The 13,817-nt window shown below is 45.4% G+C and overlaps 3 protein-coding genes across 3 annotated transcripts; 2 read left to right on the plus strand and 1 right to left on the minus strand.

Moving 5' to 3' along the window:
* The first annotated feature begins 897 nt into the window (after nucleotides 1-897).
* Nucleotides 898-5,914, plus strand: glyctk (glycerate kinase). Its single transcript, XM_080000218.1, has 6 exons — nucleotides 898-1,013; nucleotides 1,150-1,210; nucleotides 2,474-2,882; nucleotides 2,962-3,113; nucleotides 3,204-3,379; nucleotides 4,178-5,914. Exons 3-6 carry the CDS (start codon nucleotides 2,527-2,529, stop codon nucleotides 5,066-5,068), a joined length of 1,575 nt encoding a protein of 524 aa, XP_079856344.1. The 5' UTR covers nucleotides 898-1,013; nucleotides 1,150-1,210; nucleotides 2,474-2,526; the 3' UTR covers nucleotides 5,069-5,914.
* Nucleotides 5,915-6,050: 136 nt separating this feature from the next.
* tcta (T cell leukemia translocation altered) lies at nucleotides 6,051-8,760 on the minus strand. Its single transcript, XM_080000294.1, has 3 exons — nucleotides 8,379-8,760; nucleotides 7,885-7,936; nucleotides 6,051-7,350 (listed from the first exon to the last, which is right to left on the minus strand). The coding sequence occupies exons 1-3, from the start codon at nucleotides 8,593-8,595 to the stop codon at nucleotides 7,308-7,310; spliced, it is 312 nt and encodes a 103-aa protein (XP_079856420.1). The 5' UTR covers nucleotides 8,596-8,760; the 3' UTR covers nucleotides 6,051-7,307.
* Nucleotides 8,761-8,982: 222 nt separating this feature from the next.
* Nucleotides 8,983-13,812, plus strand: mon1bb (MON1 secretory trafficking family member Bb). Its single transcript, XM_080000327.1, has 6 exons — nucleotides 8,983-9,059; nucleotides 9,655-9,749; nucleotides 9,837-10,442; nucleotides 10,581-11,373; nucleotides 12,538-12,685; nucleotides 12,784-13,812. Exons 2-6 carry the CDS (start codon nucleotides 9,671-9,673, stop codon nucleotides 13,009-13,011), a joined length of 1,854 nt encoding a protein of 617 aa, XP_079856453.1. The 5' UTR covers nucleotides 8,983-9,059; nucleotides 9,655-9,670; the 3' UTR covers nucleotides 13,012-13,812.
* Nucleotides 13,813-13,817: the final 5 nt, after the last annotated feature.

A 13,817-nucleotide genomic window follows, 5' to 3' on the forward strand; every position in this document is an offset into this window, starting at 1 on the left:
ATAATCGATCTATCTCCGGCCAATTATTACTATTATTATTAATAATAATAATAATAATAATAATAATAATAATAATAATAATAATAATAATAATCCCATATTTTGCTATCCAGGACCAGGTAAGCCATCTCACTTTTGTTTTTCAAAGCAGCACTGGGTTGGATCATCCCGATCCAGACGCACACCTTTCAAGATGACCGAAACCGGATGAGCGGTGCTGTAAATGGGAGCACACATCCAATGTAGGCTGCTCCCTGTTTTATTGTTTGTTTTTTATTCGAAGAAAACAGGAAACAGCACAATAAAACAATACTGTACTCACCTGCCCTGCCATGTGAAATTGCTTTTAAACCCAAAGTGTATTTGTGAATACATTTTTTTGTTTGGTTTTATTTATTTGTTGTGGGTTAGAGGAGATTGGGAACACGTGTTTTAAATCATGAAAAGGCCAAATGTGCAATAGTTAACAAAATAAAGAGCGACGAGAGCTCTATTTTATCACTGTGACGGTTAAACAAATCAAGTGCAAAATAGAAACAGACGTCTAGTGCATGTACTATATGATACGAATGTTGTGTGACTTGATCAATTTCAAAGTTTTATTACAATACGTTCCTGAAATCCACACTGAATCTACCCTTCTGCTTTTCTTGTTTGTATCTATCGATCGATCTATCTATCTGTCTGTCTGTCTGTCTGTCCGTCCGTCCGTCCGTCTCTGTTTACTTGTTTGTTTGCTTGTTTATTGGATCCAAAGGTATGGAGGTCCTTCCTAAAATCCAACCAGAGCTGGATTACGTGATACAATCCCGTCTCATCAGGTCCGGACTCACGAGTCATTTGGAGGATTCGTACGCTGCGAACGAATCGTCCGCGCGTCTTGCGCCTCGTTGTGGACGTGACCTCACATGATGCCGCTGAAGATGTGTTTCCAAAGGATAAGTTCTGCAAGCGAGAGGTCCGAAACATGGAAACGTCACTTTGGTTCTGGCAGTTTCCCGGTTCAGCCGATGGTATGTACCGGGGGTTAACGAGAGATTCTTATTTTGTAACTCAAACTATTTCCCGCTGCTGGTCCAAGCCACCGAGAGCGTCCGTTCTCTACAGTATGTAAACAAACCAACTGCATGTGCTGTCTCCCCTATTCAGATGAAGCCGAAATCACTGTGACGAAGAAGAAGGAGAAGACGACGGTGAAATGCAGATGAAAGTAGGCGTTGTTGCCTGTGCAGTGTGTTGGGCCTATAATGTTGCAGCTGTTGAATTCATCTGCGTTGAACGTCGGTTTATAATGGACGTGGTCTCATTAAAGTGACGTATCTCGTACTGCTAGTCCATCCATACGCTGTTGATACTCAACCGCTACTAACTGGTTTTTACCTGTATGCGTGTACATGTGGGTGATTGCGGCAGTGGGTTAGAGGTCGGCCTGATCATGTAGGTCTGCTTCATCTAAAACACTACCCAACATACTAATACATACTACCCACACTACCTAACATACAAATATATACTACCCAACATACTAATACATAGCGGTCGGCCTGATCATGTAGGTCTGTTTCATCGAATACATACCCAACATGCTATCCATACTACCCAACATACTACCCATACTACTCAACATACTAATACATACTACCCAACATACTACCATACTACTCAACATACTTATACATACAGGTAGGCATGATCATGTAGGACTGTTTAATATATTTACAGTGTGTAGCCAGGATACAGTTGGTCCTCTTATACATACTTTCTTCTCTTCAAGATTCAAGATTCAAGATTCAAGATTTTTTATTTGTCACATACATATACATACTTCCATACATATATGCAGTGAAATGTAATGCAACGCACCCGGTGATAGCACACAATAAGTCCTAGGAGAAAGTAACCGGAGCGCCGGCGCAGGCGACCGCTAGGGGCGGCGCCACTATCGCCACAGACAGAGATGTTTTTATTTCACAGCGAGCGGGGGTGGCAGCTTGGAGGATCATACCTTCATTTCTTACAAAGTGCTGATCCAACAAAAGATGGAAAGTTCCTCTCTGAGCCTTCTTTCCTCTGTTAGTTGTTGGCCAATACTATGAAGACAAAAAAAAAGATTGAAAAACAGCAACACGGATGTAAATTGGCCAATGCTCTCATGTGCCCTCTGGCCGGGCTGAGTCAATCATTAAACAGGGTACACGTCCAAGTATCAAACTACTCGGATTTTGACCACACTTGTCGCTATCCAACTATCTGAGCACACGTCTTTTTGACCCAAGAGATCTGCAGGGTTCTTAATTTGATTTTTTTTTATAAAGGTAGGCATTTTGCATTTTCAACAAGCTTCAAAAAGTATTTATGAGTGAAACATATCTGCTGAACCTTTATTTCTTTATTCACTTACCAATGTTGTCCTTTTTCCATCTGTGTATCTTAGTAAAACCAATGCCTTTTTTTTTATCTTAACTATTTTTAGGGCTTGCACATTGAACCGTTCACTGATTCCTGCAAAGACTCCTTAAACCGCCAATGGCACGTGTTCTCTCCTTGTTCCGACCCCGGCCGCTTCTGGCCCTTTTTGGTGTGAGGAAAGCTGCACTTTGCAGAATGTCATTGGACTCTCGGGCACGCGAGGTGTTTGCTGAGGCCGTGGAGTCCGTGCAACCAGATGTTGCTGTTCAGCGTAGTATAGAACGGAAGGAGAATTCACTCATCGTCAATGGCCGCTCCTTCACGCTCAAAAACAACCTGCACTTGGTGGGGTTTGGAAAAGCTGTGCTGGGGATGGCTGCCGAGGCAGAGAGGGTTTTGGGCGACCAGCTGGTGAACGGAGTGATCAGTGTGCCGCACGGGATTCAAGAGAAATTCCGGCAGCATGGAAAAGAGTAAGCAAAGCCGCTGCCTGAATAACTTCCATCATATTATCAGGCACTGAATAAGTTTGCGCTCTCTTTGCTATTTCAGCCACATGCTGTTGAAAGACAACAGTCGGATCAAGGTAATGGAAGGAGCTGAACATAATCTGCCCGATGCCGATGCGCAGAGGGCAGCTGATTATATTAAAAATGTAGCCGTTGGACTGACTGAGGAAGACCTGCTACTAGTTCTTATTTCAGGTATGTGACATATGTAATTAATGAACAAAATACTTCTTTCAACAAATTACAGATGGATCTAAATCTCTTGCACTCTGAACCTGCTGCTAGGCGGGGGCTCTGCACTCTTGCCTGCCCCCATTCCACCCATCTCACTGCAGGAGAAGCAGGATGTTACGCGCAGACTCGCAGGCGCTGGAGCCACCATCCAGGAGCTGAACACGGTGCGGCGTGCGCTCTCCCTGTTGAAGGGTGGAGGGCTCGCACAATGTGCACATCCTGCTCAGGTGAGCCTTCTTGTTCTCCAGTACTCCATCCAACATCCACAACCCAACAAGATATTTTTCTTCTTTGTTTTTGTTTTTTTAACCTGTGCTGTCAGCATGCTGGGCATTCAACACAGAGTATTTGTGTGCCATTGCATTTATGACAGATTTACTTTGCAAGTGGAGTTAAAGTTCTCAACCTGCAATGCCACTCTATTCTTCCTTAATCATCAAGAGCTGCTGCAATAACTCTGCCCTGTGGACGACCTGTGGGATGACAAGAGCACAGTTTTTTGTTACACAGAACCGCCACCAATCCCCCTCTTTGGAGAACAATGTTCCCATGCTTTGGTCTTTAAACAACTAATCACCATCACCACGGGTGGGACAAGTATACATAGAACCAAACAACATGTATGTTGAAAAACATATACATAGAAACATCAGATGACAACATGTATTGACAAAATAGAGTAAATCAAGTCCGGAAAACAGGAACGGCAATGTGGTGGCCTCTTCCTGTCATAGTTATGGCAGTAAATGAGGGAGAAAAGGAGAGGGATGTAATCAGGAGGGTGTTCAGGGTTGTGTTCAAAGCAGGTGGTGTGTGTGTGTGTGTGTGTGTGTGTGTGTGTGTGTGTGTGTGTGTGTGTGTGTGTGTGTGTGTGTGTGTGTGTGTGTGTGCGCGTGCGCGTGCGTGTGTGCGCGCGCGTGTGTGCGCGCGCGTGCGTGCGTGTGTGCGCGCGCGTGCGTGAGTGGTGAGTACAACTCAGCAAGATCAATCAAAAACATGTCAGCTTTGTCCTAACTTCTTTACAGGTGGTTGCACTGATCCTGTCTGATGTCATCGGAGATCCACTGGATTTGATAGCGAGTGGTCCCACTGTGTGGAAACCAGTTGGCGCCGAGGAGGTCCTTTCGGTTCTTGACCGTTACAAGCTGTCTGCCTCCCTCCCGGGCTCCGTGAAGGAAGTCCTCGGAAGAGCAAGTCCTCGATGGGAAGAGAATAAGGACCCATCGGGCCGTGCCGAACGTGTTCTTAATACCGTGATTGGCTCAAACAGCATTGCACTCAGGTGCGCCGGTCGCCGTGCACGGGAGTTAGGTTTCCGCCCTGTGGTGCTGTCACTGGGAGTGTGTGGCGACGTGAGGTCCGTCTCTCGCCTGTACGGCCTGCTGGCTCGATTTGCCTGCTCTCGGGACGAGCCGCCCCCTGAACTCGCTGCCGAGGTGCTGGAGTTGGGCCCCGAGGTTGGCGTTGAGAGCTGGGACCTTTGTCGCACAATGCAGGTGTTGGGTGAAGGGCGTACAGAAGGCTGGGGGGCCACGTGCTTGCTGGCTGGGGGGGAGCCCACTGTGGAGCTGAAAGGCAAAGGACGTGGTGGGAGAAACCAGGAGCTGGCTCTGCGAGTGGGGCTGGAACTGAGAGGAATGGAGCTCCCACCCAACGGCCCCGTGTTCTTAAGCGGCGGAACCGATGGGCAGGACGGGCCCACGGAGGCAGCGGGAGCAGTCATTGATGGGGGGTTGTGGGAAAAAGCACGAGCGCAAGGGCTGGACATTGATGGCTCCCTCGCTAACAATGATTCCTTTACTTTCTTCTCAAATCTCTCTGGCGGGCAGAACCTGCTTTCACCCGGCCTCACCGGGACCAATGTGATGGATGTGCATATGTTGCTTATTCCACCTATTCCTATTAAGATAAGATAAAATAATACCTAATAGTAATAGTGGGTAGAACGTATGAGCTGCACTGTTGCTAATATTAAGAAAGTCAGCAGTTTGTTTTTTTAAATCAAAACAACCTTCCTCTGATGTTGTTTTCCATTTAAAATGCTCATGCCTCTCACGACAGCTCACAGATGATTATTCTGGTAATTTAGTACTCCGAAGATGACTTATATTAATGGTATTTTTATTTTTAAAAACTTGATAATGCACAAATACAAGCACAGGTGCATACCGCCATATACAAGCAACATTCAAGGAAATCAAATGGGTTAGTTTTGAACTGACCATGCATGCAAATAACTTTTATAAAGAATACTGGGGTGTGTAGTATTTTTATAACTTTCCATCTCCGAGATATTTGAACTAAACAGAAAGTGCCATATACCAAGTGTAAATATATTATTATAAAAAGGAATATTGTTTTCATATTTCCCAGATAGGTAAATATTATCTGCTGATTTTTGGAGCACAGTTCAATAAATGAACAGAAGTTTGATCCAGGGAATAGTACGTATTTGAAATGTCCTTGCTCTAAGTATTGTCAGAAGCTGTATTTACCGAGAGGAAAGTTTAAAGGTATCTTAATCATAAACATCAATGCAGACAGACATCGTTGTAGCGTTGTTCGTATGAGAATACTCCCCATGGGCATCAAACACAAAACTTGTTTACTTTTGTTCTTGAGACGAGCCGATGAAAACCCTACAGGGGATTCATGAAACGTGTAGTCCCTCAATGCTGTGCGTTCCTCAGGAACATCAGATAATAAATCGGCATTATTCTGAAACTTCATGTTGATTTGCATACGTAGACGTCCTAAAAGACATGCAGACTTAGGGGGTCATGTGCAAATTGGCCATGGAGAAAAGACCCAAGATGATTAGAACCTCACACATATCACTCGCTCCCCTCCTCACAACACATGTAGCCAGGTGGTCCAATAAAAGCAAATACACCATAGTTATTTTTCCTGGGTCAGCACACCGCCCGGGTCCTTTATATACCACCATGAATCACTTTGAACAAGCTTGGTCAATATGGTTATAAGCAGTCAATGTAAGGATTGAGACTACTGTAAATAATTTTCATAAAGAATAATGCATTATAAGAAGAACCCCAAACCCTTCCTGCAAACTTCCAAACACAGGAACCCAAGGACCAATTCAGAAAAAGATGAACACCACAGCGTTAGTGGAAACATTCAGAACACTTTACACTTATACACACTTCACCAAAAAAAAAAAAAAGGTCTAATTGTACTTATGTTTCATGAATGAGGCCCAAGCCAGATAAATGCAAGATGCAATGCAAGTCAAGCAGGCTTATCTCACAACATTGACATATGTATTCTTACCTTGTGTGAATAGCATAAGAAAAGTGTGTGGGTGGGGAATATTGTGATAGTGCATGCTATCACCATGGTAAATGGACTGCATTTCATATAGCACTTTTCTAATATTGCAATCACTAAAAGTGCTTTACAATACATGCCTCACATTCACACATCGATGGCAGGGGCAACCATGCAAGGCGCAAATTTGCTCGAACAGGTAGGGTTCAGTGTCTTGCTAAAGGACACTTCGCCGCGCTGCCAGACGGAGCCAGGGATCGAACCAGGAACCTGCTGATTACTGGAGCGACCCCCCTCTACCATCTGTGCAACTTTCAACCCATAAACCGAGGGTGACCTGTAACACTAAATGTGTTTCAATTTCAGAGACATTTAATTCATTTTTATTAAAATTGACCACTGGTTTTGCTGTTTTATGTTGACTAATGAAGTCCTAAAATAGAATGTCAAATACTTTATATGACAACAGGCATACTTCACCCTTACACAATGTGAAGGTAAATGTCTACATTGAATTGGATACTAAAAACAGAAAACCCTGTTGGACTTTTTTTTTTTTCCTTCACTTCCCAACAGATTAAGATTGAAGTCTCATAGGTTGTTCTCAATAGGCTGAATCATATTGTCGTAAAGTTGTGATGGTTGAATATATATTGTGGTAGGATGGCCGCCGGGATACTAGCAAAGTGAGGTAATGGCTGCATTTTCAAAGGAGCCGCCAAAGGTTAATCCTCCTCCATTTAGGGTTCATGCAACAGGCAGCATGTTGAAGGCACAGATCAGTGTTTATCCGATCCAGGTTCCTTGGCACGTTGTACAGTTACCGAGGTGTCCCTAGTACTGCTCCGACTGGAGTCCATAGCACAGCTACTCCCGATGAGTCTTGAGATGATCACCTTCAGAGCCCTCCCTAGAAGAGGAAAAAAAAACATGAATACAGACGTAAAAAAAGTACACACACACACACACACACACACACACACACACACACACACACACACACACACACACACACACACACACACACACCTTTCCCGAGAAGATAAAAATGTCCCTCCTGGAATGGTGTCATTAATATTTGATTAACTTCATAAATATCTGTAGGGCTTAAAGTACCAACAACCAGATAACTATAGCAGTATAGATTTAAGAATATAAGGTCAACAGGTCAATAGCAACCTCACCCCTGTGTCCAGCACCGAGGCAGCGACCAGCTATCATGCTAACTGTGTTAGCACAGTGCAAGGCGGCAGATGGGATCAACTAGCCTAGCCCCTGTGATCCCTATCCATCTTAAGCTTTGTCGTAATTTGAAGAATTTGAAGAATATGCCGGTAGGTAGCTTTTGTTTTTACACGTGTTGTCGGACACCCGTCCCCCATCAACATGCACTTAAAACCGTCCCGGCGTGGGGCTAGAGTGGGCCGCCTGAGGGGACACCTACCATCCGCTGAGCCGTGCCACGGGGTCCGGGGTCCCTCCGTTCTGTCCGGTCCCTGAACCCCAACAGAGAGCAGTGGGTTAGCTTGTGTGTGTGTGTGTGTGTGTGTGTGTGTGTGTATATATATATATATATGTGTGTATATATATATATATATATATATATATATATATATATATATAGAGAGAGAGAGAGAGAGAGAGAGAGAGAGAGAGAGAGAGAGAGAGAGAGAGAGAGAGAGAGATATATATAGAGATATGTGTGTGTATGTGTGTATAAATGTGTATGTGAATGTGTGTGATATATATAGATATGTGTGTGTGTATATATACGTATAAATGTGTATGTGAATGTGTGTGATATGTATATAGATATGTGTGTGTATGTGTGTGTGTATATACGTATAAATATGTATGTGAATGTGTGTGATATATCTATATCTATAGATATATATGCGTGCGTGTTGTCAACCAACATGGCGTGGAACGGGCGCTCACCTTGCCTGTAGTACATGTCGTTCACCGTGTCCCCGTAGACCCTCCATGCGAGGTGGATGGCGACGAGGCTGAGCAGCAGCCAGCTCAGCAGGATCTTGAACACCGACACCCGCAGGTCGTCGGCGACCCAGTCGTCGACGAACTCGGACAGGAACGAGACGAAGCCGTCCGCGACGCGCGACAGGAGCTCGAAGTCCCACGACGGCTCCTCCTCCATCGCGCCGCAGTTAGTTCGCGGCGCTATCAAACGAGGCTCCCATGGCAACTCGCCCCGAAAAACAACAACAACAAACAACAACAACAACAACAAACCAACAAAACAAAACAAACGAACCAACGAACGAGCTTTCCGCGCATCAACGTGACGTGCACACGGCTCTCCGGAGACGGCGCTGCGGCCCGGGACGCTTCCGGCGGGGGCGGGCGCTCGCCGGGAACGTCCGAGCTTCGCCATTGGGCGGCCCCTTCCAATGGACCAATCGGGCGAGCGCGGCCGTTCGGGTCCGCCGATCCGGAGGCTCGGTCGCTCCGGCGGACCAATGAGGGGCCCCGGAAGTCGGCTGCGCTGAGAGGAAACGTTTTCTTGCGCCGATCTTGACAGCCCGTCCGCCCCTACCCGGCTACCGATGAAAGTTACCGGAGGAGGTTGTTCGGCGACGGTTTCGACGGAGAAAACAAGCGGTGAGCTCGGGTTGTTGTTTTCCTTATTCACGTTGATTGCGTATGTTGGCCAGCATGCTAGTGTTATGCCCGGGGGAGGGCTGTGCGGTTGACTAGCTAACAGTGGGTTAGCTGGAGCCAGACACCTATCAAGAGTAGGTCCAAACCCCAAACTGGGCACAAATACTCGTGTCGATGTGCAAGTCCGCATTCAAGATGCTGCACACACCAGTGGCGATCGCGTTACTTCACGAACGTTGAACGCCGAGCACCACGTCCGTGTGTCGGTCATCAGTATTGCATTATGAACTAATTAGCTTCAATCCCCGTGTAACCTAAGCCAGGGCGCCGAGCGGCTGATCGGAAATCAGCCTTGAATTCCACAGCACTCGGTTTGTAAATCTGCTCCGAGACAAATGTGCCTCTCAGGTCATGTGACCCGAACCACAAGATCAGCCGTTTATGTGTCGAGTCTTTGCTCCACTACTCTGTAGGAGCCGGGACAGGACCAGCTGCTGTAATCACTACAAGAAAGGGGGAGTTCCCGAACTCACCTATGAAAAGTATAAAATTATAGAATTCAAGTACTAATAATTAAACTTCTAATGCCCCTCAGCGTCTGGGATGATAACATGGAGAGGGACAATAAACAACAAGATGCGGAAGCAGTGAAGATCTGCCATCCAGCCAGTGAAAGTTCCTTCCCAACTGGTAATTTGTTTTCATTAGTTGCTTAAGTATGTATTAGTCAGAGGCTCCGTTCTGGCCGGCTCACTGTCTTTATTTCTGTTATTATAGGTGACACCTTGGCAACGTCTCTCTCCCTGTTGGGTAATCACATGTTTCCTTATAATGCCGAGTGCCCGGATAGAGATGACAAACCGAGTGTTGACACAGAAGAACCTGCGGATCTGTCGCCGCCAGACACGGCAGCCATGGTGGAGAGTGCACCTCGAGAGGGCACGTCACTCCAGAGTGTGGAACCAGAGACCGAGGTGTCGGGAAGCGTAAAACATGAGAAGAGCATATCTGCTCAGCCGGCCGACATTGGTCCTGACGAGGCTGCCGTTCATGATAACGGCAAGGACGACTCTGGGGAGTTTGTGGTTACAATGCTGGCCAGGAATAAACTGGAGGAGCAAGGTGTGGGCGTGAAGGGTGCGTCGTCTCCGATGTCAGACAACGCCCCGGAATCTCCTACGGGCCTGTCCCATCGCGAGGAGGACGTCACGGCCGAAAGCTGGAGGCAGCACCGCAAGCATGTTTTTGTACTGAGTGAAGCGGGCAAGCCTATTTACTCCCGCTATGGCAGTGAAGAAGCCCTCTCCTCCACCATGGGAGTCATGATGGCACTGGTGTCCTTTGTCCAAAGTGGAGACAACATCATCCGCTCCGTCTATTCAGGTGAGATATTTTTGGCACTTGTTAATAAGTACATTGTCCTCATGGCGGTTCTTTATAATCGACTCTATAATACAAGTCCATATCTTGTATCGTTATATCTCTCACCCATGTCATGTCTCCCCCTTTTCTGTTGATCAGAGGAGCACACGGTGGTGTTCTTGCAGAAGGGTCCACTGGTGCTGGTGTGTGTGTCTAGCAGTCGCCAATGTGAGCAGCAGCTGCAAGCCGAGCTCCTCTACGTCTACTACCAGATCATCAGCATGCTCACGCAGGCCAGCATCGCCCGCATCTTCGAACACAAGAAAAACTACGATCTGAGGAGATTGCTGACAGGTTCTGAGAAGATCCTGGACGGCCTCCTCAACCTGGTGGACTCTGACCCCAGCTTTCTGCTGTCAGCCGTGCACTGCCTGCCCCTGGCCTCTTCCCTCAGGGACGCCCTCAGCCAGATCCTGCAGAAGGCAATCACCCCGAACCTGGTCTTCTCCATCCTCATCGCCAAGAACCAGCTGCTCACCATTGTCCAAGAGAAGACCGTGATCGAAGACGCCAGGTTGGAGCCCGCCGATGTCCACCTGCTCCTAAATCTGATCGGAGCGTCCTCCGCCTTTCAGGCTGGGGAGATCTGGACTCCCATCTGCCTCCCTCTCTTCAACCCTGACTGTTACTTTTATGCGTACATTTCCTACCTGGACCCTCCGGAATGCACTGTGTGCCTGCTGCTCCTCTCCACCGATAAGGAGGCTTTCTACGCTGTGGCTGACTGCAAGAGGAGGATAGAGGAGGCCATGGTGGCTCAGAACTCTCTAAGCCTCATCGCCAAAGCCCAGTTGTATAGCGCGAGCCAGGTGGGCGTCTCGGACCTCAGACACTTCATGTACAAGCCATTTGATGTGCCCGACAACCACCGGCAGCTCACCCAGTTCACCAGGTGTGTGTGTTGTTTGTCACATTTGCTCCCCATTCAGCTTTGCCAGGCTGCGCTTCTATTGAAAAATAAATAACATTACTATGTCATCGATATGCATTTGTTTTATTTCTTATATCTTGTTATATATTTTAATTTATTTTATTTTTCCATTCGAACACATCTCACTATTTATTTTAGTTTTGATGAAAATATATATATCCCCCCCCCGCCTTAATATTTAAGCTTAATTTGGAGGCCAGGCCTTTTCCATGCTACAAACAGTGAAAAGCCCCGCGAAAGATTTTCTCCAAGATGTAATACAGCCTCTTGTAATTACTTAAATTCAATAATTTAGTTCAATAAAAGCCTTTCATACAGTTTTGTATCCAAATAGAAGGCATCTCAAAAAGAACTGGTAAGAACTGGAAATAATTATGAAATGAACAGTAATTCAAGGGATGCCCTAGCAGATAAGTACCCCCCCCTCGCTTTCCCAATCTCACCCCATGTTGCATCACTCAAATCAGCCTTAAATATAGTATTTAATATTTTGTATTTGATGTGACATCGTTGATGGATTTTGTACCAATATCCGATACAGGTATCTGTGCGTATCTAACCTGAAGGGCTTTAACATACACTCCAAACTTGTGCGAATGTTTAGCCAGACAGATAACAGGTGAACATTGTCATTTTTTTGATGATTCCATACCTTCACAAATTTCAATGATACACCCCGCATGCCATTAATCCGGGGGTCTGCATGTCCTTAAAACTGTCTTAAATGACATTGCACAAGCATCTTTATTCATCAGTATATTGCTGTGTATTTATTCTTGTCTGGAGTTCTTTAGAAAGTACTGGTTCGATTTATTCCAGTTCCTAATCACTTCCTCATCATCTTGCTGTCGGCCCTAAAGGAAACTGATAATAGCATCTTAGAAGTTGATCTAGTTCATAGCCTACCTCATACTTACCTCTGTGTTGCACAAAATATATAGTCCTTACCTGCATTACTCGCCTTCAATACTTAATTGAATGAAAGATTTATCCAAAAATAATTTCATTAAATTGTGCCTTTTTCTTTAAAGTCTTAAAAGTATTACGTCATTCTGAAACCTGCAGACGGCCTGTTTTAATGTTTAACTGAAGATATGACCATGTTGAACCCACTGTGTGTTTCAGCCCAGAGATGGAGGCTCCGTACAGCAGCGAGGGGGAGAAGATGAGGCTCCTGGACTTGTACCGCTACATGCACAGCCGCATCCACAGCTCGCCGCGGCCGCTCAAGCTCATCTACCACGTTGCCGAGAGGGAAACGCTGCTCGCCTGGGTAGGGGGCTACACTTTGGGGACACACTCGGTTGTTATTACCGTACAAAATGTGGTGAGACTGAAGCTGCGTTTGTTTTTCTGACCCCCCCCTTTCAGGTGACCAGTAAGTTTGAGCTGTACACCTGCTTTAGCCCCCTGGTGACCAAGGCCTGCGCCATCACCGCCATCACTAAGCTCCTGCGGTGGATCAAGAAGGAGGAGGATCGCCTTTTCATCCGATATCCGCCAAAGTATTCAACCACCCCCAATCCCAGCAAGAGCTCCCGCGGAGGGAAATCCGACCAGCAGGATTCCACAGATAACGGCTTCTTATCTCTGCTATAGAGACCTGGTGGTTCCCCCTAGCAGTGACTGGGACGAGCTCCTTTGGACTTTGACTATTTCAACTTGAAAACACTACATTTTACACTATTTAAGATAGAATTTTTCTTTGGAAGGTTTAGGTTTCTTTGGAATTCAGTGTTATATCTTTAATAAGGAAAGCATGCCACTGCATTAGCGCTTTCAGTCAGATAGTCAGGGAAAAACATTTTGAAAAAGTACAGTACATAGACTTATTAAAATATTATTGTAATTGATATTTAAATGCTTTTATATTGTTTTATTCTTGCGACAGTAGTGAGAATATTTTTCCTCACAGACAATGAATGTACCACATCAAAATAAGTTACACACAATATAGCAATTGCAATCATGGAATAACTTGATGTTGGTTTTTTTAAACCTTTTTTTGTTTTATGACAACAAAAAAACAGCCCAAAAAAAGATCTAAATTATGAACTCAAAGTTTGTTATTTGGGCTGAATAACCACTAATTCAGAACTTGAATAAACTGTATGTTGTGTCTGCTCCATAGAAACAGGTCAAACTTTACCAATGTTACATTCTGTGTTGAGAACAATGTAAATAGTGATGAGTCTGATAAACAGGATCAGTTGAAATGGTTGTCAGGAGTTAATTTCTTTCAAATTGTTTGGTTAGAAAATGAAATTCCAATGATTTGGTCAAGGATGAAAGTGAGCTTTCAAACTCTCACCAAAAAAACCTTATTTTTCTTAATTTTCCAGTGCCCTGCGGTACAATATAAAAATAGGTTTCTTATCAAAGCTCAGCTAACTCGAGCACATGCT

The sequence above is a fragment of the Zeus faber genome (assembly GCF_960531495.2).
Source record: "Zeus faber genome assembly, chromosome: 5".
Taxonomy (NCBI): Eukaryota; Metazoa; Chordata; class Actinopteri; order Zeiformes; family Zeidae; genus Zeus; species Zeus faber.

What these genes read in the sequence shown, in the direction of transcription:
- tcta (XM_080000294.1), bottom strand. Translation starts at nt 8,595, where the DNA reads ATGGAGGAGGAGCCGTCGTGGGACTTCGAGCTCCTGTCGCGCGTCGCG. An exon ending in CGACATGTACTACAGGCAAG is followed by an intron (nt 7,937 to 8,378) that starts GTGAGCGCCCGT and finishes GTTGGGGTTCAG; the next exon opens with GGACCGGACAGAACGGAGGG. An exon ending in GTGGCACGGCTCAGCGGATG is followed by an intron (nt 7,351 to 7,884) that starts GTAGGTGTCCCC and finishes TTCCTCTTCTAG; the next exon opens with GGAGGGCTCTGAAGGTGATC.
- glyctk (XM_080000218.1), top strand. Translation starts at nt 2,527, where the DNA reads ATGGCACGTGTTCTCTCCTTGTTCCGACCCCGGCCGCTTCTGGCCCTT. An exon ending in TTCCGGCAGCATGGAAAAGA is followed by an intron (nt 2,883 to 2,961) that starts GTAAGCAAAGCC and finishes TTGCTATTTCAG; the next exon opens with CCACATGCTGTTGAAAGACA. An exon ending in AATGTGCACATCCTGCTCAG is followed by an intron (nt 3,380 to 4,177) that starts GTGAGCCTTCTT and finishes ACTTCTTTACAG; the next exon opens with GTGGTTGCACTGATCCTGTC.
- mon1bb (XM_080000327.1), top strand. Translation starts at nt 9,671, where the DNA reads ATGGAGAGGGACAATAAACAACAAGATGCGGAAGCAGTGAAGATCTGC. An exon ending in CAGCTCACCCAGTTCACCAG is followed by an intron (nt 11,374 to 12,537) that starts GTGTGTGTGTTG and finishes TGTGTGTTTCAG; the next exon opens with CCCAGAGATGGAGGCTCCGT. An exon ending in GGGAAACGCTGCTCGCCTGG is followed by an intron (nt 12,686 to 12,783) that starts GTAGGGGGCTAC and finishes CCCCCCTTTCAG; the next exon opens with GTGACCAGTAAGTTTGAGCT.